Source organism: Oncorhynchus keta, chromosome 14 (genome assembly GCF_023373465.1).
Source record: "Oncorhynchus keta strain PuntledgeMale-10-30-2019 chromosome 14, Oket_V2, whole genome shotgun sequence".
Taxonomy (NCBI): Eukaryota; Metazoa; Chordata; class Actinopteri; order Salmoniformes; family Salmonidae; genus Oncorhynchus; species Oncorhynchus keta.
The window spans coordinates 74,892,582-74,916,957 of NC_068434.1; the positions used below are offsets into that span (position 1 = coordinate 74,892,582).

General features: G+C 45.9%; 1 protein-coding gene across 15 annotated transcripts in view; it reads left to right on the forward strand.

Annotated features, from left to right (window-relative positions):
* Nucleotides 1–24,376, forward strand: part of LOC118373071 (transcription factor SOX-6-like) — a 227,102-nt gene that overhangs the window by 175,091 nt on the left and 27,635 nt on the right. For 10 of the 15 annotated variants that reach the window (XM_052462572.1, XM_052462570.1, XM_052462575.1 and 7 more), the window contains 5 exons: nt 726–805; nt 13,286–13,435; nt 15,860–16,034; nt 16,903–17,093; nt 17,266–17,286. In XM_052462572.1, the coding sequence (XP_052318532.1) occupies nt 726–805; nt 13,286–13,435; nt 15,860–16,034; nt 16,903–17,093; nt 17,266–17,286 (617 nt within the window). The remainder of the gene's footprint in view (nt 1–725; nt 806–13,285; nt 13,436–15,859; nt 16,035–16,902; nt 17,094–17,265; nt 17,287–24,376) is intronic. The other 5 variants (XM_052462567.1, XM_052462574.1, XM_052462569.1 and 2 more) reach the window with 2 other exon arrangements.

Here is a 24,376-nt window from a genome sequence, read left to right on the forward strand (position 1 = left end):
TCCCCTCCCCTCCCCTCTCCACTCCCCTCTCCGCTCCCCTGTCTGTCTGTCTGTCTGTCTGTCTGTCTGTCTGTCTGTCTGTCTGTCTGTCTGTCTGAACACACTGGGCTGAGTGTAAAGCAATCAAATAAAACTGATATAAAAAGAGTCGTTCATACTGGTTAGATTGATGTGAATCCAAGATAAGAATGTTATTTGTTAACCATGTTATTGTAACAACACACTTGTTCTAACTAGTTTCTTAAAGCACTGTTCTCTCTTGTCTGCCAAAACTCTCACTGCCACACAAACAATGTTGTGTCAAACAATAGCAGGGCATGTCTACAAATGCCTGAGAGAACACGCCACTTCCTCTGTGTAATCACTTATAATCACCCAGATATTTAACACACACACACACAGTGCCTGTTCATAGTGCCTGTTGGTTTCCAGCGTGGAGATGGAGAGCAGGGAGTGGGAGTTTGAGGAGGGGGGTGGTGAGGAGGGGGTTAGTGAGGAGGGGGTGGTGAGGAGGGATACATACGTTCCTGAGTAATGCTGCTCCAGTTGGCCCAGCTGAGCCTTTTGTTGGTGCAGATGTTTGGGCCGGTAGCCAAGGGCCCAGAGGAGGAGAGGAGAGGGAGAAGAGGTCCCAGGGACTGTGTTGGCACATGCCTGGCCGCTGTAGGCCCGGCTCCCTTAGCTCATTGTCTCAACCTGTGCACATTGTTCTCTCCCCCCGACAGGTGACAACTACCCGGTGCAGTTCATTCCATCCACAATGGCAGCTGCGGCAGCGTCAGGACTCAGCCCCATCCAGCTTCAGGTATGTGCTACCACAAAGAATGCTGCTCAGGACGCCTGCCAAGCCCAGGGCAGAAAAACGGCTAAGCAGCTGTATGCTAAGTAGTGAGCTGCACACTAAATAATCCTGGAGGCCCGAGCTCCTACAAGCTTATCACCTTACACATGCAGTTTACCCTGTTTTATAGAGGATTTAACCCCATAGCTCCACCAGAGATGGCGGTTAGGATGATAATAGTTATTAGAGGGAATTAAAATCACTCCAGTTACCTTAATCACCTCCTGTAGAATCTATCAGACAGAGACTGTTTACTGTATTAGGAAAGTTAAATACAGACCTCTGATGTTCCTGCATTACACTGTATGACCTAAAGCAGTATGTATTGTGTGCAGACAGAGGGGTGTGCAGTCTAAATGTAATCGGGAGACCGGGAGCAGGAGAGATTATGAGAGAGAGCGGGAGAGAGCGGGAGAGAGCATGAGAGAGCGGGAGAGAGAGCATGAGAGAGAGCGGGAGAGAGAGCATGAGAGGGAGCGGGAGAGAGCATGAGAGAGAGCGGGAGAGAGCATGAGAGAGAGTGGGAGAGAGCATGAGAGAGAGCGGGAGAGAGCATGAGAGAGAGCGGGAGAGAGAGCGGGAGAGAGAGCATGAGAGAGAGCATGAGAGAGAGCATGAGAGAGAGCGGGAGAGAGCATGAGAGAGAGCGTGAGAGAGAGAGAGAGAGAGAGAGAGAGAGAGAGAGAGAGAGAGAGAGAGAGAGAGAGAGAGAGAGAGAGAGCATGAGAGAGAGCATGAGAGAGAGCGGGAGAGAGCATGAGAGAGAGCATGAGAGAGAGAGAGAGAGAGAGAGAGAGAGAGAGAGAGAGAGAGAGAGAGAGAGAGAGAGAGATTCCTGAACAGAAAGAGAGAATGCTGGGATAGGCTCCAAAGCCCTGCAGGAGCGTTCACATGAAGCTGTTAGAGCTGAACTGGGGTCAGGGGCTAACCCCAGGCTATACTGTTTAATAAAGATAATTATCTGGGTTCCATCTTCATAGTCATTACCGTTATAATTATCAGCACTATTACCATCCAGCTCCTCTCCAGGCCCGAGCATGCAATTCTATCCAAATTGACAATATGTATTCCCCAGGTTACTTTCTCTGAGTTTTATTTACATAACCACTACACAGAATGGCTATGGGAAGCAGCGAAACCCTCTGTACAATTACACTAATGCTATTACTCCTGTCTGCTTGCTTAAGAAATTATCAAAGCGCTCTTTGCAGTTCTGTGAAGTATGAAGATTGAGGATATCTTTTGAAACTGTAATCATAAATATTTAAGGCTGTCTGAAACTACTTGAATAAGGATCGTCAGTAGACTTTAATGTTCTGCCTTTGAAACAAAGGAGAAAGGAGAGCGAAAGAAACAAAAACAACTCTCCAAGCGCCTGCTTTTTGTGGCCCCTGTTTTGTCAACACCAGTGATAAGGTGTTGATAGCAATTAAACATTAAGCTCTCTGATAGCCAGGATTCTGATAGCCAGGATTCTGATAGCCAGGATTCTGATAGCCAGGATTCTGATAGCCAGGATTCTGATAGCCAGGATTCTGATAGCCAGGAGTGAAACAAAATAAAACCAGAGGAGACAGGACTAGGAGGAGGGAGGAGGGGAAGGCTGAGAGGAAAGTGTCTTGTAACTTTTTCTTCTTGCTGATACATGAGCACAATTTGTCCTTCAGAGCTTATCGCTCTCAGCATTAATGAGCCTTGGCAAGTTCTAACAATGCTTGGAGCTGGAGAGCCCTGCTTTATCACGCAGCGAGCCATGCAGCCATGGGAAGAACAATCAGGAACGTGGAAGGTGTGGGATGAGTCTGCTCATGTTCTTATTTCGTGTGTGTCTGTGAGTATGTGTGTGTGTGTGTTACTCTCTGTTTGCGTATCATAGAGAAAGCTTGAGGTTAGCACAGTCTAGCCCCACTGAGTGTCTATTTCTAGTTGTGTTCTAGGTCAGATGGGCTAGCCATATATCTGAAGGTTAGGCTGGGGTGAGGAGGGGGCTTCAGCCATTAATTCTGATAACGTATTTAACCCTGGGAATGGGCGAAAACAGAGCCTCCAAGACCATGACTTGGCTGACCTTTAGAGAACTCAGTAAACAAAAAGAGGTGCATTCCTATTAATTGAAGCCTGTCCGCCTGTGGTATATTCTGGCTGCCGGCTGCTATTTACCCTGCATAGAGTCTCCCTTAAAACAGCAAGGCAAGTCAAACATGCCCTTTTCTCTAGTGCTGGGATCAACAAGCTAACCATGTGACTCCTATCACTTCTTCTACAAAGCGCTGGGGCACAGGATGATTAAAACAGAATATGAAGGCAGAGATGGAAGTGATTAAGTTAAGTTCACTCTCTCCTCTCATAGTGATAATAGTGTTAGCTTCCGCCGCCCATCTCCCTCAAGTCTACCAGTGAAACAGAGGGAGATGCCAAGAGAGGACACAGCAGGAGCTCTGTGTGTGTCACACAAGTCACATCAGGACAAAAGAAGCAGACAATATGTTATTTTAGTCAACAAGAACAACAGTGCTACAAAGAGGAGATGTGTCATTTGTGGTGAGAGGATATGAGGAGACACTTTGTCCGGCAGTTGTCTGGCTTACACTGTGGCTCCTTGTCAGTGAGAGGACAACTACTGTAATTTGAGCGGTGCATCTAAGAACAGGAAGCATCACATTATGATGTTAGTTTCTACTGGGAAATTATGTTTAATCAATGTGGAAAACTGATTGGATTTGAAAGAAGTCATCAACTTAAGGTCATTTGGTATTTTTTTTACCCAACTTTTAACCTAAATCCAATGACATGGTGACATTTTTTGTTGCTTTCACACTGAATTCACATTAGTTGACAACTCAAAACTAGACGTTCAACTAATGTCTGTGCCCAGTGGGTTATCATGTTTTTTCCAGCAGTGTGTTTCTGATGTCTCTCCTAGTCTGTGTAGGCTCTTATTCTACATGCTAATCTTTTAACAAAGCATCTGTGCTGCTAATTGCCGAGGAGATCCTGTGGAGGATCAGTCAGACAGAAGTGTGTGTGTTCTGGGTGTGATCATCAGTAATGACCATATCACTAAGTTTGGTTTTCACACATCACCAGACAGGAAGCACTGAGACTCTGCAAACCCCCCTCACCTGCAACCCCTTCAACTTCCTGGGCTGAGGACCCTCCCCCTGCATGGCATTGGCTCAGCATGCCTTTCTAATTAAAATATCTCTCCCTGTCAGCAGCCTGGCAAGGTATAATTTTCACCAATTTACTCAGTTTAGATTGTGAAATATATGAACCTTAAAAAAGTATCTTATTGGAGGAATTAATTCCCACAATGCAGCAGCGGTAATGTGCTCAGCCATCCAGTCAGGGATGCTAGCCGCTCTGTCAGTCTTAATGTTGGCCACGCACCCGCTCACAATCTCCACTGTCATAACAGTCTGGGCCCTGTGCGGAGGATCCTCTCACTCCCCCTCCTCTCTGCCCTTTCTCTCCAGGCATAAAAAACCATGGTAACAAAGGTTTAGGGCTGATGGATGTAAATGAATCTTGGTCGGTGCGTTTGAGTGTTGGAGAGTGTAATTTGCTTGTCAATACAGGGTGGGATGGCGTGGCCATGGTGGCTGGCAGGGAGAGGCTGTCGCCAGGCATTTTCAGTACACAGGGCAATTTCACTCAGTGCTTCCCTGACTGATTGGCCCTCGTCTACGAGTCACAGGAGAGAAGGTGTAAACTATCCCTCCGACCGAGTGCCCCTCTTCATTAGGGTCCACTCAGGCCTGGGATGAGCTCAGGACAAGCAGGAAACAATGGCTCCATCCTGGACTGTCCTGGCCTGATTACAACTGACACATCTCACCTAACAGGGGAATTTGTGCTCAGATTGTACCCCCGATGTGTCCCGCCACCCACTATATTCAATTGAGTGGACAAAACAAGAGAAGAATTTCCTTAAATTTCTCAAAATAATTTTCTATTTGGAGTTGCACTTAATTTGTTGTTTGTACACTATCCCCTCTCCCATAAATTGCCCTGTGAAAAACAATTTCCTTAAAGCTGATGTAGGCCTGATATATTGTTGGGCCCTTTTACCAGGGTGATAAACAGGAGGGAACTTTAGACAGGACTGTTTTTTATCATTGGAGCCAGACTTTGGGGTTTAAGCAGTTTTAGAGAAATCATCATTGGATGAAGCGGAACATCTGTGTCCTCTCTATAGAGGATCAGAGAGAGCAGCAAATAGGAGCCTCTGCTTTCACTCTGTCAAATCTCAAATTTTCTCCCTATCTCTCTGCCCCTCAGTCTCGCTCTATCCCTTTCTCTCATCTATATCTCCCTGCTTTCTCCTCCATCTCCTACTTTGTATATTACCCTCTTTCTTTCTCTCATGTCTTTTCTTATGCTCTTTCTGTGTGTCACTCCTGCTCCTTTTCTTCCCCAAATTACACAGGCCGCCACATCCTTAAGCTTTAAAATATTGGATGTTAAATTGCTTGAGTGGTGACTTTACACTGCAATTACCATCCATCACAGTGGAAATGGTATCACTCAGGCCCCATGCTAAACCTGCTCCAGCCTCGCTGTCATAAACACATGAAAAGCAGCAGCCCACGTTCTACAATGACAAGAAGACCAGATCTGAGCAGAGAGAGATGCGTGTGAAGGGCACTCAGTGGCTGAGACGGCTGGAGTGACAGGGAGGACTCAGAGTCTCAAAGACTCCCAGACAGAGAGGGAGAGCAGGAAACCTGGTATTATCTTTTGTTTGGAGGCAAATGCATGTGTACTCCGGATGTGTGGAGAGACTGGGACCTCTGCCATCACCAACAACAAGTGAAGCGCTTTTCACTTTGAGTTTAAAGAGAGAGAACTGAGACAGACAGACAGACAGAGAGAGAGAGAGAGAGAGAGAGAGAGAGAGAGAGCAGCTGGTTCTCTGTTTGTGAGGAGAGGAAAAGAGAGGAGTGTGGTCTTTGAAGGTAACCCAGAGCAGTGCTAGCTGTGTGTGGAGAGGAGGAGAGCTAATGGGAAGGCTAGGTGAGCAGCTGGATAGACTATTTAGTGAACAGAGGGACAGATGGACAGAGTGTGGATAATGCAGTGAGAGGCGCTGAATGTGAGGGCTGGCTCAGGGGCCTGACTGATGACTAGGAGCTTTGGGCCTGAAGAACCCACACAGTGCTAGGCTGGGATAGTTAGATCCAAGATGAGAAGGATTGTGTTGTTGAGAGTGTGTGCAGTTGTGTGTGTGTATTAGAGTGAGGCAGGCTGGAAAGAGAGAGAAAGAGAGAAAGAGGAGGGGTAGAGCAGGGGAGCAGGTTGGGTGCCAGCAGATGAGACAGATGTTGGACCATACTGGAAAGCATCGGCACAGTGCACCAGGACGCCTGGCTCCACTCTTGACATCTGGGCCTGGCCTGGGTCAGCCTGCCTGGTCGCCCTGGGCAATGAGCCTGTACAAGCCTTGTGGCAAACGGGGCTGGCGCTGCGCTGCCTTTTAAACGGCGGGGTGCACCGGAGCACGATTAATGCCCTCATGTCCACCTCACTGCTCAGCAGAGGCAAGGCAGAGGTGACTGAGAGAGAGAGAGAGAATGAGAGAGAGAGAGAGAGAGAGAGAGAGAGAGAGAGAGAGAGAGAGAGAGAGAGAGAGAGAGAGAGAAAGAGAGAGAGAGAGAGAGAATGAGAGAGAGAGAGAGAGAGAGAGAGAGAGAGAGAGAGAGAGAGAGAGAGAGCGATAGAGAGAGAGAGAGAGAGAGAGAGAGAGAGAGAATGAGAGAGAGAGAGAGAGAGAGAGAGAGAGAGAGAGAGAGAGAGAGAGAGAGAACACCCACTGCCTCAAACAGCGGACAGACATCACACACACAGTGCCGTGATGTATAGAATAGCTGTGTCTTCTTTCAGTCATTTATACTCCGCAGAGATGTTTTTCAGTGTGTCTGTTGCGTCAGAGTCAGTTGAATCTGAGGCCTCAGTTGTTGTAAGTGTGTAATGCACCATAATGGCTGGGAGCAGGAAGGCTTTCCAAATCTGCCACTGTATTTTACAGCATCTGTCACTGAGCTTTGGCCCTTCTCTTTAAGAACAAACAAGATTCTACAGCTTGTTTTTCTGAGAAATGTTTTTTTCCCTCCCTGTTTTTCCCCCAAAGCCCAATTCTCATCCCCCTCGCTCTCCCTCCTCTGCCCCAAGTTCACAAATTGCAGAACCTACGTACTGAACCTCCTCTGCCTGTTATCAGTGCTCCTCTCTAGTTGTTGCTTTTCCTTTTCGTTTAACACCAAATTAAAAGTGTGGAAACTTAACGAATACCAGGCTGAAACAACACAAATCTAATTAATTGGGATTGACAATCATTATTTTGTTCCGAATGGACTGGTTTATCCAAGAGGCAAAATAATGAGTTTTCCTTATACATAAAAATGGGTAATTGATCTATTGCCTTTTATATATATGCCTTATACTATATCTAAATAGCCTCAGTTGAGTTTAATATGCTGGGCGCATGGTCTGGACATGTGCTGAGATGTCCAACATCAGTGGAGTGTGTAATCTCAGTATAATGTTGTCGCAGGCAGAAAAGTGAACCTCCTCGTTTAACCTCTGCCGCCTCCAGAGGGCTTGTTTTTAATTACTAGAGGCTAACAAGCTGACCTTGGGCCTGGCGCGCTCATTTGGAATCCATGCTCACTGAGATGTGCTCTGCTCTTTTGGGAGAGACGGGGGGAGGGAGGAAGGGAAGGAGGGAGAGAAGGAGGGAGGGACGGGGTCACAGGAAGGGTGTGTGTGTGTGTTTGTGTGTGTGTGTTTTAGCTGTTTTCTGTGAGGAAGGGGATACTGTAGGAGTCAACACATAGGCTTTGTTCAGTTTTCGTTCATGTTTCTGTGTTCTGGCAGAAATAGCATCATCCCCAGGAGAACCCAGGCAGCAGGACCTCTGTGCCTGCCTGCCTGCCTGCCTGCCTGCCTGCCTGCCTGCCCCTGCCTGCCTGCCCAGCAGAGTCATGGGGGAGGGGGAGGGCTGAGGGAGTATAATGTCAAACATCCAGAGAAACAGGAAACTTTACCAGCCCCAATGATTTATAGTATATAGCACTGAAACCATAACATGACATTTATCATAGACGTAACTTGTTGTGTTAAAAGTAGTCATTATTCACCCCCATTTTCTCTCTCTTTTCCTCTCTCTCTCTCTTTTCCTCTCTCACTCTTACACTATCTCTCTCTCTCTCTCTCTCTCTCTCTCTCTCTCTCTCTCTCTCTCTCTCTCTCTCTCTCTCTCTCTCTCTCTCTCTATCTATCTATCTATCTCTCTCTCTCTCTCTCTCTCTCTCTCTCTCTCTCTCTCTCTCTCGCTCTCTCAACACAAACACTGGCATAGTCCTACCCTCAATAGCCGTTTCCATTTTAATTGGTAAGGACAGTGAAGTCAAGCGTTTTAGTGCTTGGGAGTAGTTTGTTTTTTTGGATATAGGAGAGTGCAGGGTGAAACCACTACTGCTGATGATGAGAGCAGAGAGCAGAGACCACTCAGGACTCCACCTGCTGCATGCTGGCCATAGTGGGCCTGGGGCACCAAGCCAGCTCTTCCCAGTCCCCAGCCTCTGCCCCTTCCCCAGCCCATGATCACTGTCTTACTATTGACTTTCAGTGTGACCCTCATTACCAACAGGCACCTTCTGCCGTGGCAGCCCTGCAAGATGAAGGGGGGCATGGGGCATGGGGAAGGGAGTATGTGTGGGCATGGGGAAGGGAGTATGTGTGGGCATGGGGAAGGCAGATGTGTGGGGCATGGGGAAGGCAGATGTTCTTCAGTTAGGGGACTGGAACATGTGCCCTGGCCAGAGACAGTGTCAGTCAGTCAGTCTCCTGTCTCCATCTCTCCCTCTCTCTCCCTCAAACTCACACCCCTCTGTTTCACCTAGTACACAGTTAGTTAACACGTACCTTTTTACACAACTAGGCTGAAATGCACCGGAGACGTGGCAGCCCTCCGCTGCTCTACCTCCTCTCTGTCCTTGAGCGGTGCATGGTTTAGTTAGTGGTGGACTGTGTGTCGTGTCACACCTCCCTCCTGCATGTCTTCCTGCTCTCCTGATTGTGTTTATTGTTTCTTACCTCCTGGAGTCTGCCTGTGCTGGGTAGTGCTGCAGCTCCTCCCCCCATGGCTACGTCCTGCTAATCAGGCCTCACAAAAGCCAGGCTGACTGCCTCTAATTTGAAGCAAAACCCAATTATGCTCTTTTTCCGGAACAATAAAGTTCTTCCCACTCGAGGTCAGGGGCTTTGCCCATCTACAGCTCTGTTAAAAAACATCTGTCCAACAGACTTGGCTTCCGCTCCTACACAGACTGGAGCCTCACGTGGAGCCTAGAGACATAGTCAGGCAGCTCAACGAGGACCATGCTCAACTCCTCTGCAAACAACTATGTCACCCTAACCCAAAATGCTCAAACTAACTCAACTATGTCACCATAACCCAAAATGCTCAAACTAACTCAACGTTGTATTAGTGAGATGGATTTGGGGTGGGGGGTAGAGTTGTGTCCATTTCTGTGGCCCCTTGAAGACAAAAGGCTGTTTGTGTGTGAGGCGGGGGCAGCGCTATCATTGTGGGAACATAATCAGTCGGTCATTTCCGTTGCCCATGTGCTGTTGTTCGCCTCGGGTCCCCCAGAAGAATGAACCTTTTGTGTGCCGTGTATGTGGCGGCGATAAAGTTTGGTCCAGGAGAGTATACATGTTTATATCTGGAGATATGTGAGCAGGACACAAAGTGCTTTGTTTGGCTTTAGTCTGCGTCTGCACTATGGAGGGTGGGGCACACAGGCCACCAGGGCTGTGCCACATTTTCCATCCAGACAAATGGAGTCTGTATGGGGCCCCGGCAAACCAGGAAATGAGACGGGGCATGCTGATTGGTGATACCGAACAGAAAGTAAATTCCCCTTGACAACGCCATCCGTTTGAATAACATAGAAACAGAGCGGCTTACCTACTCTGAACCAGAAAGGAGTGATGAGGTGTTGTCTGTCTGGTCTGGAGCTGTGAATGATTGTACATATGGTACACTACCTAGCCCTCACTCTGAGACAGCAGTCCTAGTTGACAGACCCCTGCCACTTACAGCAAGGGACAAAAGCCAATTGAACCACTTACCTGTTGGCCAATCAATAATAGCCTGGGGCAAACAGTAGCGCTGACAACATAGGGAGTGAGTCTTAGTGGTCTCTTTGAGAGGGGTCAGTACAAAAACATAATCAACTCCAGATCTGATCATAAAACAATCTTCTTTATGCTGTGTTCAAACTGACTGGAAAATAGTGGAAAGTCAGATTTGTATTTGAATGTTATTAGATAACCATGATTTATAACTCACATAGTAGAGGTCGGCCGATTTCAAGTTTTCATAAAAATCCGTAATCTGCCTTTTTTGGACACCGATTATGGCCGATTACATTGTCTCCACGAGGAGACTTTTTGGCAGGCTGACCACCTGTTACGCAAATGCAGCAAGGAGCCAAGGTAAGCTGCTAGCTAGCATTAAACTTATCTTATAAAAAACAATCTTTGCATAATCACTAGTTAACTACACGTGGTTGATGATATTACTCGGTTAACGAGCTTGTCCTGCGTTGCATATAATCCATTCGGTGCCTGTTAACTTATCATCGAATCACAGCCTACTTCAACTTTGCCAAACGGATGATGATTTTACAAAAGCGCATTGCAATCTTGCACGACTGTACCTAACCATAAACATCAATCACTTTCTTAAAATCAATACACAGAAGTATATATTTTTAAACCTGCATATTTAGTTAAAAGAAATGTATGTTAGTAGGCAATATTAACTAGGGAAATTGTGTCACTTCTCTTGCGTTCAGTGCAAGCAGAGTCAGGGTATATGCAACAGTTTGGGCCACCTGGCTCGTTGCAAACTTATTTGACAGAATTTTACATAATTATGACATAAGATCGAAAGTTGTTCAATATAACAGCAATATTTAGACTTAGGGTTGCCACCCGTTCGATAAAATATGTTCCGTATTTCACTAAGAAAAAAAAGTTTTTTTTTCAAAATAATAGTTTCCGGATTTGACCATATTAATGACCAAAGGCTCGTATTTCTGTGTGTTTATTATATTATAATTAAATCTATGATTCGATTATTATTATTTTTTACATTTTACCCCCAATTTCGTGGTGTCCAATTGTTAGTAGCTACTATCTTGTCTCATCCTTACAACTCCTGTCCGGGCTCGGGAGAGACAAAGGTCGAAAGTCATGTGTCCTCCGAAACACAACCCAACCAACCAAGACGCACTGCTTCTTAAAACAGCACGCATCCAACCCGGAAGCCAGCCGCACCAATGTATCAGAGGAAACACTGTGCACCTGGTGACCTTGATTAGCGTGCACTGCACCCGGCCTGCCACAGGAGTCGCTGGTGCGTAATGAGACAAGGATATCCCTACCGGCCAAACCCTCCCTAACCCAGACGACGCTAGGCCAATTGTGCGTCGCCCCACAGACCTCCCGGTCGCGGCCGGCTGTGACAGAGCCTGGGCGCGAACCCAGGGGCTCTGGTGGCACAGCTAGCGCTGCAGTGCAGTGCTCTAGACCACTGCGCCACCCTATGATTTGATATTTGATAGAGCAGTCTGACTGAGTGGTGGTAGGCAGCTGCAGGCTCATAAGCATTCATTCAAACTTTACTGCGTTTGCCAGCAGCTCTTAGCAATGCTTGAAGAACAGTGCTGTTTATGACTTCAAGCCTATCAACTCCAGAGATTAGGCTGGTAATACTATAGTCCTACATCCAATAGTCAAAGGTATATGAAATACAAATGGTATAGAGAGAAATAGTCGACGCATCATAAATCCAACTTTACTGCGTTTGCCAGCAGCTCTTAGCAATGCTTGAAGAACAGTGCTGTTTATGACTTCAAGCCTATCAACTCCAGAGATTAGGCTGGTAATACTATAGTCCTACATCCAATAGTCAAAGGTATATGAAATACAAATGGTATAGAGAGAAATAGTCGACGCATCATAAATCCAATAATAACTACAACCTAAAACTTCTTAACTGGGAATATTGAAGAACTGGGAATATTGAACCACCAGCATTCATATGTTCTGAGCAAGGAACTTAAACGTTAGCTTTTTTACATGGCACATATTGCACTTTTACCTTCTTCTTCAACACTGTGTTTTTGCATTATTTAAACCAAATTGAGCAAGTTTTATTATTTATTTGAGACTAAATAGATTTTATTTATTTATTATATTAAGTTAAAATAAAAGCGTTCATTCAGTATTGTTGTAATTGTCATTATTTCAAATATATACTATATTAAAAAATCTGCCGATTAATGGGTACCGTCTTTTTTTTGGTCCTCCAATAATCGGTATCGACGTTGAAAAATCATAATCGGTCGACCTCTAGTTCATAGTGCCTAGATGTTTTAACAGGCATCACTAAAGCCGCCAGCTTTCATCAATGATAGACAATCTGCCTTCCTTATATCTTAAGTTTATTTAAATTATGATGTTTATCGGTTTGTGACCCAAAACCGTTTTCTGTGATGTGTGTCTGACAACTGTTATTTTAAATATGTTTTCAAAAGCCATATCAGTATGCTTAATAACCTGTTCACTAAGCGCCTGCCAGGTAATCAGGACAGCAGTAGACACATATAATATTATACAGAGTTCAACCGCTTTTCAGTGTGGAAACGTGATTGTCATTAAATGCTTAGCCAGTCATCAAAACCACACGTCTGAGTGGTAAGTCACCACTGGTTAGTGAAGTTACTGATTTATCGCCAAGGAAAATAAGCATGATGACATCAATGGTCTTTGTGCAGCAGGCAGGATGGGGCCTTAATAATGTATGTGTTTAATGTGTTCTGTGATGGGAGTCCAACTGGGTTTGGTTTTCTAACCGTGTGGGATGCCAGGCGTATAGAGGGCCAGCTCAGGTGGCTGTGTAGTAGTGTCCTATTACAGACCAGAAAGCCCAACAGAAACCTCTCTACTGTGGAGGGAAAGCAGAACAGTCTCTCTCCTGTTGAGTCTGAAAACTTCTCTCTGTGATGAGTGGAAAAAGAGCGCTCCAAGTGTGCTGAATGAGAGCCATGGCTGTGTGGTTTTTAAGGCTGCTGTCTCTCCCTGGATTCAAGCTTTGATATACAGTAAAGACCTTTGATGGAGGTTCTCTGCCAGGCATGGAAAGAGAGGAAGACGTGAATGAGACACAGAGAGTGAGAGAGAGACAGAGAGCAAGAGAGACAGAGAGAGACAGAGAGCAAGAGAGACAGAGAGAGAAAGAGGAGAGAGACAGAGAGCAAGAGAGACAGAGAGAGAAAGAGAGGAAAAGAGAGAAAGAGAAAAAGCTTTGAATGGTGTCTGGCTTTGGATGTTAATGACTTGTGGGTTTCCTCCCTCTCCTCTCTACAGCAACTGTATGCCGCCCAGCTTGCCAGCATGCAGGTCTCTCCTGGAGCCAAGATGCCGCCACTCCCCCAGCCTCCCAACAACAGCGGGCCCATCTCCCCCTCCGGCCTGAAGAACGACAAGAGATCCTCCAGCCCTATCACTCAAGTCAAGGTAGGCCCTGCCTCTCACCCCTCACTTCACCCACCTACAGCCCACCGCCTAAGTACTAGAGTGGTTCTTGACCCAGCCTGCTGATAACTCAGTAAATGAGTGGTAGTAGTGGTAGTGGTGCTGCTGTTCTGTGTTCTGTGCTAATACTGGGACAAACTTCTTACCGGCCCATCAATCTGTGGGCCTTTAACAAGGCCCACTCTCTCTCAACCAGAACTCTGTGGACATGGTTGCTATGGCTGTGGGCGCTCTAAGTGAGAGAATTTGTGGAACACATGGTTTCAGATCACAAGGAACAGAAGAACCTTTTTTATTATGACGGAACAAAACCATTAGAACAGAGAGAGAATCACTCGTATGTAAATGCAGTTTAAAAAGTGATGGGAAAAGGAAGGATTGATGACTCTTATTGTCTTGTAAATAAACCCGAGAGCAGGGTCTGCTACTGCATGGCCTGGATCCACCAGACCTCCGTATGGAGCATAGAGTAGATACATCATCCTCTCACCATGCGAGGCCATAATCAGAAACATGCCTCCATTTGGAAAAGTTTAGCTTAATATCACTATAGTGAAGGGACTTAAATCATGTAATTGAATGGTACATTAGGGCAGCTCTTTCTCTCTCTCTGGTATTCTCTTCGGCATGCAAGCTCTGGAACTAAACACGGCCTCCCCCACAACCCCACCACACCTCCCCCATGACCCCAGGCACACAGCCTCCTGGGAGCTCATCCATGGGCCTGTATCAAGCTGTCTCCTAAACCCTGTCACTTTATAGGATCTATGTCATCAAGGCTGTTTGTTAGATAAGAGGCACCGAACAGATCCTACAGGTCTTTTCACTCAGAAATTGTGACATTGTGTTGCTGTTCTGAATGGGCTCTATGGGTATTTATCATACGTCTAAACACTAAGGTTGTGAGCTTGAACTATCAATAATTAAACACTAATGTAAAGTACATATGTCCCCAAAGCCCCATCTGTATTCATCTTTAGTTAGAATTAGATTGCTGTTAGTTTTGTTTGTCAGCTTTTGGCTTCATTGGATGACAAACTGTTATTGGCACAGCAATAACAAGGCCTTGAGGCAGTCTGTGTCTGAGCCAGCCATATGTTTGGACAAGGAGACACTTGGGCTTTGAAAAAGACTGTTAACAACAGCATACAGACTAATCTCAGCGAAGAGACTTCACTAGAGAGATGTATAAGGAGGCAGTAGAGCTATCCTTGACCCACCCAGGTACTTTCCTCCACTGGTACGTGTGTAATACCTACACTACCATCCGGTCAGGTAGCAGGTATCCTCTCCAAGAGCTCCTAGACACTGGCCTGGAGAACACCACAGATCACCATCAGCCTCAATCACACCGTACTGCTGTTCTGTGCTGTACTGCAACCAGCCCAGCAGACATGTCCTCCTGTGACCTGACATCTCACATTAACTCACACAACTTTACAAAGAATGCATTCTAAACCAGTTATACATTTATTACACACTGTTGGATGCAGTATTACATGAAACAAATGACTAACACCAGTATCGGCAAATGAGAAAGGAAATTGGAAAGCAACTTAATGAATTAGATAACGCAACTGACGTTTGATGACTGTTACTTACAACCATCTTTAATCATCACCATGTATCTCTGTAATGTGGTTATTATTCATTCTTAGACCAGAGAAGAGGGAGAACAGATGAAGATGTACAGAGAGGCAAAATCGGATTTAATTAGTGTGAACAAAGGTGCTCAGCAACTGTGAGGACAGCCATGATGGCATGGTGCCAGCAGATGAATGAGGAGAGGAGGGGAGAGAATGAGAGAGGAGGGGACAGGAGCGGAAAAGCGGGGGAGAGTAGAGAAGGATAGAAGAGGTGAGAGGAGAGAAGGGGAAGGGAGAGGGAGAGGGGGAGCAGTGGACGGTCAGATAGGAGCGCTAGTAATTAGCCAGAAGCAGAGTGTTGTCTGGGAGCCCACACATCCTCCAATAGGAGGAGCCCTTATTCACATCTGTCTCCTCTCCCTCCCGCTGTGTCTCCCTCTCTATCTCTCTTCTATCTCTCTCCCTCTTCCACTCTCTCTCTTATCTATCTCTCTTCTATCTCTCTCCCTCCTCCACTCCCTCTCCTATCTATCTCTCTTCTATCTCTCTCTCCCTCCCTCTTCCACTCTCTATCTCTCTCTCCCTCTTCCACTCTCTCTCCTATCTATTTCTCTTCTATCTCTCTCTCCCTCTTCCACTCTCTCTCCTATCTATTTCTCTTCTCTCTCTCTCCCTCTTCCACTCTCTCTCCTATCTATCTCTCTTCCTCTCTCTCTCTCTCTCTCTCTCTCTCTCTCTCTCTCTCTCTCTCTCTCTCTCTCTCTCTCTCTCTCTCTCTCGCTCTCTCTTCCACTCCGCTCCCTTACCCCATCTCCACAAGGAGGAGGGAACGCAGCCTCTCAACCTGTCAGCCCGGCCCAAGACGGCAGAGCTGGTCAAGTCCCCCACGTCCCCCACACACAGCCTGTTCACAGGCAGCAAGACCAGCCCCAACAGCCTGTCCAAGAGCGGCATCCCCAGTCCCCTCGGAGGCATGGGCCGTGGGTCTTCTCTGGGTAAGAAGTGGCCACACTCTGCATCTCACCTCCTGCTCTCCAATAGTCAATACATACTGACTGAATCTGTTTTGAAGTTGGCACCCCCTCGATCACGTAGAAAGATCATTATTAATTCCATAACATTGATAAAGGATCGAAGCTCGATATTTTGTTGGTTTTATTTTCTGTGTTTAGATCATGGGAGTTGAACATATAATATTTCACACTGTCAAGTTGTAAAAATGGCTTTGAATGTTGCCCTATTTTATCTGGATGAACCAGAAGTTAATGACGTTTATCCTTGTAGACAAAACTATTGACACAATTGCAACTGTTAATCTCGGTGGAACCTTGGTATTAAAAACCATGCTATCTAGAGCTGCGGATGTTATAACACATGATTGGTTTTTAAGAGGTCTCACGTTTCACCATCCTTCTCATGTTAAGCCTTTCTACTCAGCTAACTGTTATTAAATGCAGCCTTTCATTAAAGTGCCTGCAATTCCGCTGTTCCGCTCAGACTGGGGGTTTGAACCCCATGTTTGTTTTATTCTATTTCTGTGTCTTTTACTGCCATCCCTCCTCACCTAACTTTGAGATGTTAATTACACAAAGAAGGTCGACAGACTCGGTCTACTGCCTCTCGCTGTCTTTAAAACAGACCCACCCGTACACAGATTCAGGCAGCATACACGTGCACTTGCACGCACGCATGCACACACACTCCCTGACAGGAAAAAAGGGAAGAGGACCTCCTACAAGGCTTGATTCTCCACATAGGATGATGAACACCTGCCAGTGGGCTCATTCACTTTGAATCAAAATTAATAGTGTGAATGTGTATCTACTGTGTGTGTGGGTTAACTGGGTGTGACTCCCTCCCCAGACATCCTGTCCAGCCTGAACTCCACAGCGCTGTTCGGGGACCAGGATGCGGTGATGAAGGCCATCCAGGAGGCCAGGAAGATGAGAGAACAGATCCAGAGAGAGCAGCTGCAGCACCACCAGCAGGGCATGGAGGCCAAGCTCTCTGCCCTCACAGGCATGGGCCTCAACAACTGCAGCAGGGCTGACAAGGTCAGAATCCCCGTCTGTCCGTCTGTCTGTCCATCCAGCTCTCTGTCTCATTCTCTCTCATTCCTTTTCTCCTCTCTTCCATTTATCTTCCTATATGTTGCTTTCTGTTTATTCACTCTTCTCTCTCTGTCTCTCTTTTCTCCTTCCCTCCCTCTTTTTTCCTCACCAACAGAGCTGGTTCACTGAGTACATTGTGAGTAGCCCAAAACCACAACTAGTAAAGTGATTTTCTATTTTCTTTTTTAGATATAATTCTTCAGACCAATGCTTGTCTTTAATGCTGGTCCAGAGTAGTGGTTTTGATTGACATTGACATTGACATTGACATTGGCATGGCTGTGTGTGTGTGTGTGTGTGTGTGTGTGTGTGTGTGTGTGTGTGTGTGTGTGTGTGTGTGTGTGTGTGTGTGTGTGTGTGTGTGTGTGTGTGTGTGTGTGTGTGTGTGTGTGTGTGTGTGTGTGTGTGTGTGTGTGAGTGCGTGCGTGCGTGCGTGCGTGTGTGCGTGCGTTATGGTGTTTGCATGTGTGTGTGTTGATGTTGGTGTAGAGGATCGGACCATGGTGCTGCCCGGTGCGGGTTAACACTCTGATGTCTCTGCCCAATTAAAGCAGACATACGGCCCTCTCCGTCCCTCGACATGGGACAGGGGCGCTTTGTACCAGGAGCACACACACTCCCCTCCCCGGGATTCCCTTTTAAAATATCTTCAAGCGATGAGTCAATCAAGGAGAGAAAAAAACATCCACCTCCCTCTGATTGGTGCCATATTGCCAGTTGGCTGTGAGGAGCAGGCAGGAACTGGGAGCAGAGCTTCATTAATATTTCAACACCTGACACTTTTAACCAACACATTCAACTAGGTCAATGTATATTTTAAAAAATCTACGAATATCTATTTTGATTTCTTCATTAATTTAGTTTTAGGGGTAAATCTATGTCTACGCAGGTGGCAATGCAGTGAGCTCAGACTGAAGTGTGTCAAGTCAAGGGACATGACTAATAGTTTAACAACTCAGTGGGATCAACTTGTCTTGCCATGCCACCAGATAATAAAACCATTTAAAGTTCAGTTCCATCTCACAGAGTTGTGTCGTTAAAAAAGAAAATTCAAACTACAATTTTTTATGGTCGTACACCTTAACACCCCGCAATCACAACTGTTCCTGTTAGCTAGTTACGCTTCCATAGTGTCTCTGTCTTTGTTGGTTCTCCACTAAGTGGGTGAGTCTGAGGCCCGTAGAGTAACGTTAACACTCCCATCTCCCGTTTCCACTCAGTCTCTGTCTGTGTCTGTCTGTCTGTCGGTGTGTCTGTGGGACGACCCTGTAGCGTTCTCTACCTCCCTGACTCTAAGGTGAGCCAAGCTCCAGAATCTGCTGGTACATGATATGAATGCAGCGTGTGAACAATGCCCTGAAAGGAACCGTTTTCAACAGGCAGCAAACACCTACCCCTCCATTGTTTTTAGCAGGTAGAGCATACCACTTTTCTCTGCCCCTCTTTTGTGTGAGAGAGAGACAGAGAGATAGACAGACAGAGAGAGAGAGACAGAGAGAGAGAGAGAGAGAGAGAGAGAGAGAGAGAGAGAGAGAGAGAGAGAGAGAGAGAGAGAGAGAGAGAGAGAGAGAGAGAGAGAGAGAGAGAGAGAGAGACAGAGAGATGGGCAGAGAGTGTAGACTAACAGTGAAATGCTTATTTACGGGTCCTTTTCCAACAATGCAGAGTTAAAGATAAAGAATAGAAATGTCAGTGTTAGTATGTGTGGGTGTGTGGGTAGAGTCCATTGTGTGTGCATAGAGTCAGTGTAACAGCGAGGTAAGACTGTGGAGGCTTGTGGTTCAAGATCACAGCATTGACAGTACACAGCCAAGAACAACAGATTATAATTAGGTGGGCTATCAGTTTAAAAATATGACTGGTATTTTGGGGTTATCGTGTTGCCCTAGGTAACCGTACACACCACAAATACTCCTTCTTTTGGGAAGTCAGTCAGCCTTCGTGTGCCTGGCCTCTCTCTCCATCCTCCCACCTGGGTCTGTCAGAGGACAGCTTACCAGAAGCACAGCTATGTTTAGGAGAAGTAGCTGCATCTATAATGAGTTAGCATGAAACCCTTGGCACTACCTCTCATGCACTCTTAGAAAGAAAGGTGCTGTCTTGACCCTTTCCACAGAGGGTTCTACATGGAACCAGAAAAGGTTATCCTATGGGGACAGCAATAAATGTACAGTTGATTCCAAGAGCGAGTGAATGACTGAACTACAAGTGCTTAGAGAGGGACTGAGGAGCAGCTCTTCATGCTGTCTCATTCATACCAAAGAGACACTCAAATGTGAAACTCTGAGGTCAATGTGGTAGTGAATATGATCAGTCTTCTGTAGCCATGCTTGGCTCCATCTCTAGACCAAAGGCAGATAAAGACAGTTGCAGTGACACTGTCCCTATCAGGATGGTGTGTGTGCTGAGTGCTGGGACACACTCTAACAAGTGAGCCAGATGAGTGATCATCACAGTGGCACAGTAAAAACAGAGGGCTGTAATTCAGCCTGGGAGGGACGGAGGGTTAGGTAGGGGCTAGGGAGGGAGGGGGTGGGGGGCAGGCCTGGCGCGGCACAGCATGGAGTGGCCTTCCCTTCCCCTGATACAAGCCAACAGTCTGCACAGGCCCGGACGGCCCAGATAAAAGCTTTCACTTTGGTCAGTTTCAGAATATGAATATTTCAGCCAAGCGCCTCACCTGACATAAATACTGTGGGCTCTTTAGTAGCTGTGCTCCCGGTCGGCTGTCTGGAAGTTTATCACAGTGAAAGCTTACATGAAGATTCAGGAAAAGTAACATAAATGGGATTAAGGAGAGGTTAAAATCATCTAGTGTGGCTGTTGGAGGGGGATATTAAATATTGATTTATCACAGTGTAACGACCCAGCCGGAGAGTGGGGCTAAGTGCTGCTTACAGATGGATCAATTCATCTTTTAATACAAAGTGTGTCCATGGAGCACAATGCATCCCTTCCTCCTCTCCCACCCTATTACTGGGATCCCTCCATATGGCCCTTCTAACTCTCTCTTTCCATCTCTTCTCTCTCTCTTATCTTTCTCTCTCGACTCTTTCTTCTGCCCTCCCTACTCCCTCTCATCTCGCTCTCTCGTTCCTCCTCATCTCTCTCTCCTTACGACTGCCCTTTGAGGTGGAAGATGTCCTTTAATTCTACAGTTCACTAGTCATCTACCTTCTTGTTGAGGACATGTAAAATATTCACTATTTACTGTTTTCTATTTGTCCTTTTTGACTATATCCCATCAGTATCAAATCAAAATCAAATCAAATGTATTTATATAGCCCTTCGTACATCAGCTGATATCTCAAAGTGCTGTACAAAAACCCAGCCTAAAACCCCAAACAGCAAGCAATGCAGGTGTAGAAGCACGGTGGCTAGGAAAAACTCCCTAGAAAGGCCAAAACCTAGGAAGAAGCCTAGAGAGGAACCAGGCTATGAATGGTGGCCAGTCCTCTTCTGCTGTGCCAGGTTGAGATTATAACAGAACACGGCCAAGATGTTCAAATGTTCATAAATGACCAGCATGGCCAAATAATAGGTCTGGGACAGGTAGCACGTCCGGTGAACAGGTCAGGATTCCATAGCCGCAGGCAGAACAGTTGAAACTGGAGCAGCAGCATGGCCAGGTGGTCTGGGGACAGCAAGGAGTCATCATGCCAGGTAATCCTGAGGCATGGTCCTAGGGCTCAGGTCCTCCGAGAGAGAGAAAGAAAGAGAGATAGAGAGAATTAGAGAGAGCATACTTAAATTCACACAGGACACCGGATAATACAGGAGAAGTACTCCAGAGATAACAAACTGACCCTAGCCCCCGACACATAAACTACTGCAGCATAAATACTGGAGGCTGAGACAGGAGGGGTCAGGAGACACTGTGGCCCCATCCGATGATACCCCCGGACAGGGCCAAACAGGAAGGATATAACCCCACCCACTTTGCCAAAGCACAGCCCTCACACCACTAGAGGAATATCTTCAACCACCAACTTACCATCCTGAGACAAGGCCGAGTATAACCCACAAAGATCTCCGCCACGGCACAACCCAAGGGGGGGTGCCTACCCAGACAGCAAGATCACATCAGTGACTCAACCCACTCAAGTGACCCAGCCCTCCTAGGGACAGCATGAAAGAGCACCAGTAAGCCAGTGACTCAGCTCCTGTAATAGGGTTAGAGGCAGAGAATCCTAGTGGAAAGAGGGGAACCGGCCAGGCAGAGACAGCCAGGGCGGTTCGTTGCTCCAGAGTCTTTCCGTTCACCTTCACACTCCTGGGCCAGACTACACTCAATCATATGACCCACTAAAGAGATGAGTCTTCAGTAAAGACTTAAAGGTTGAGACCGAGTTTGCGTCTCTCATATGGGTAGGCAGACCATTCCATAAAAAATGGAGCTCTAGAGGAGAAAGCCCTGCCTCCAGCTGTTTGCTTAGAAATTCTAGGGACAATTAGGAGGCCTGCGTCTTGTGACCGTAGCGTACATGTAGGTATGTACGGCAGGACCAAATCAGAGAGATAGGTAGGAGCAAGCCCATGTAATGCTTTGTAGGTTAGCAGTAAAACCTTGAAATCAGCCCTTGCCTTAACAGGAAGCCAGTGTAGGGAGGGTAGCACTGGAGTAATATGATTTAAAAAATTGGTTCTAGTCAGGATTCTAGCAGCCATATTTAGCATTAACTGAAGTTTATTTAGTGTTTTATCCGGGTAGCCGGAAAGTAGAGCATTGCAGTAGTCTAACCTAGAAGTAACAAAAACATGGATTAATTTTTATGCATAATTTTTGGACAGAAAGTTACGTAAATGGAAAAAAGCTATCCTTGAAACAGTCTTGATATGTTCGTCAAAAGAGAGATCAGGGTCCAGAGTAACGCGAGGTCCTTCACAGTTTTATTTGAGATGACTGTACGACCATTAAGATTAATTGTCAGATTCAACAGAAGATCTCTTTGTTTCTTGGGACCTAGGACAAGCATCTCTGTTTTGTCCGAGTTTAAAAGTAGAAAGTTTGCAGCCATCCACTTCCTTATGTCTGAAACACAGGCTTCTAGCGAGGGCAATTTTGGGGCTTCACCATGTTTCATTGAAATGTACAGCTGTGTGTCATCCGCATAGCAGTGAAAGTTAGCATTATGTTTTCGAATGACATCCCCAAGAGGTAAAATATATAGTGAAAACAATAGTTGTCCTAAAACAGAACCTTGAGGAACACTGAAATTTACAGTTGATTCGTCAGATGACAAGCCATTCACAGAGACAAACTGATATCTTTCTGACAGGTAAGATCTAAACCAGGCCAGAACATGTCCGTGTAGACCAATTTGGGTTTCCAATCTCTCCAAAAGAATGTGGTGATCGATGGTATCAAAAGCAGCACTAAGGTCTAGGAGCACGAGGACAGATGCATTTACCACCTTCATGAGTGCAGTCTCAGTGCTATGATGGGATCTAAAACCAGACTGAAGCATTTCGTATAAATTGTTTGTCTTCAGGAAGGCAGTGAGTTGCTGCGCAACAGCCTTTTCTAAAATTCTTGAGAGGAATGGAAGATTCGATATAGGCCGATCATTTTTTATATTTTCTGGGTCACGGTTTGGCTTTTTCAAGAGAGGCTTTATTACTGCCACTTTTAGTGAGATTGGTACACATCCGGTGGATAGAGAGCCGTTTATTATGTTCAACATAGGAGGGCCAAGCACAGGAAGCAGCTCTTTCAGTAGTTTAGTTGGAATAAGGTCCAGTATGCAGCTTGAAGATTTAGAGGCCATGATTATTTTCATCATTGTGTCAAGAGATATAGTACTAAAACACTTGAGTGTCGCTCTTGATCCTAGGTCCTGGCAGAGTTGTGCAGACTCAGGACAACTGAGCTTTGAAGGAATACGCAGATTTAAAGAGGAGTCCGTAATTTGCTTTCTAATAATCATGATCTTTTCCTCAAAGAAGTTCGTGAATTTATTACTGCTGAAGTGAAAGCCATCCTCACTTGGGGAATGCTGCTTTTTAGTTAGCTTTGCGACAGAATCAAAAATAAATTTCAGATTGTTCTTATTTTCCTCAATTAAGTTGGAAAATAGGATGATCGAGCAGCAGTAAGGGCTCTTCGATACTGCACGGTACTGTCTTTCCAAGCTAGTCGGAAGACTTCCAGTTTGGTGTGGCACCATTTCCGTTCCAATTTTCTGGAAACTTGCTTCAGAGCTCGGGTATTTTCTGTATACCAGGGAGCTAGTTTCTTATGAGAAATGTTTTTAGTTTTTAGGGGTGCAACTGCATCTAGGGTATTGCGCAAGGTTAAATTAAGGTCCTCAGTTAGGTGGTTAACTGATTTTTGTCCTCTGACGTCCTTGGGTAGGCAGAGGGAGTCTGGAAGGGCATCAAGGAATCTTTGTGTTGTCTGTGAATTTATAGCACGACTTTTGATGCTCCTTGGTTGGGGTCTGAGCAGATTATTTGTTGCAATTGCAAACGTAATAAAATGGTGGTCCGATAGTCCAGGATTATGAGGAAAAAACATTAAGATCCACAACATTCAAAATTAGGTCCAGAGTATGACTGTGACAGTGAGTAGGTCCAGAGACATGTTGGACAAAACCCACTGAGTCGATGAGAGCACCCCTCCAGCTAGGATGGAGTCCGTCACTCCTAAGCAGGCCAGGCTTGGTCCTGTTTGTGGGTGAGTCCCAGAAAGAGGGCCAATTATCTTCAAATTCTATCTTTTGGGAGGGGCAGAAAACAGTTTTCAACCAGCGATTGAGTTGTGAGACTCTGCTGTAGAGCTCATCACTCCCCCTAACTGGGAGGGGGCCAGAGACAATTACTCGATGCCGACACATCTTTCTAGCTGATTTACACGCCGAAGCTATGTTGCACTTGGTGACCTCTGACTGTTTCATCCTAACATCGTTGGTTCTGATGTGGATAACAATATCTCTATACTCTCTACACTCGCCAGTTTTAGCTTTAGCCAGCACCATCTTCAGATTAGCCTTAACGTCGGTAGTCGGTAGCCCTGCCCCCTGGTAAACAGTGTATGATCGCTGGATGATTCGTTTTAAGTCTAATACTGCAGGTAATGGTGTGCAATAAAAGCCTTTCCAATAAATTTTCCTTTTTGAAATATTTATTGAAAGGTATTATTGTCTGTAGAGGGCAATTACTTTGTTCCATTATTTATTTGCTCAGTGGATGCTTTTATCTAAAACAACTGAGAATGTGTACAGTCA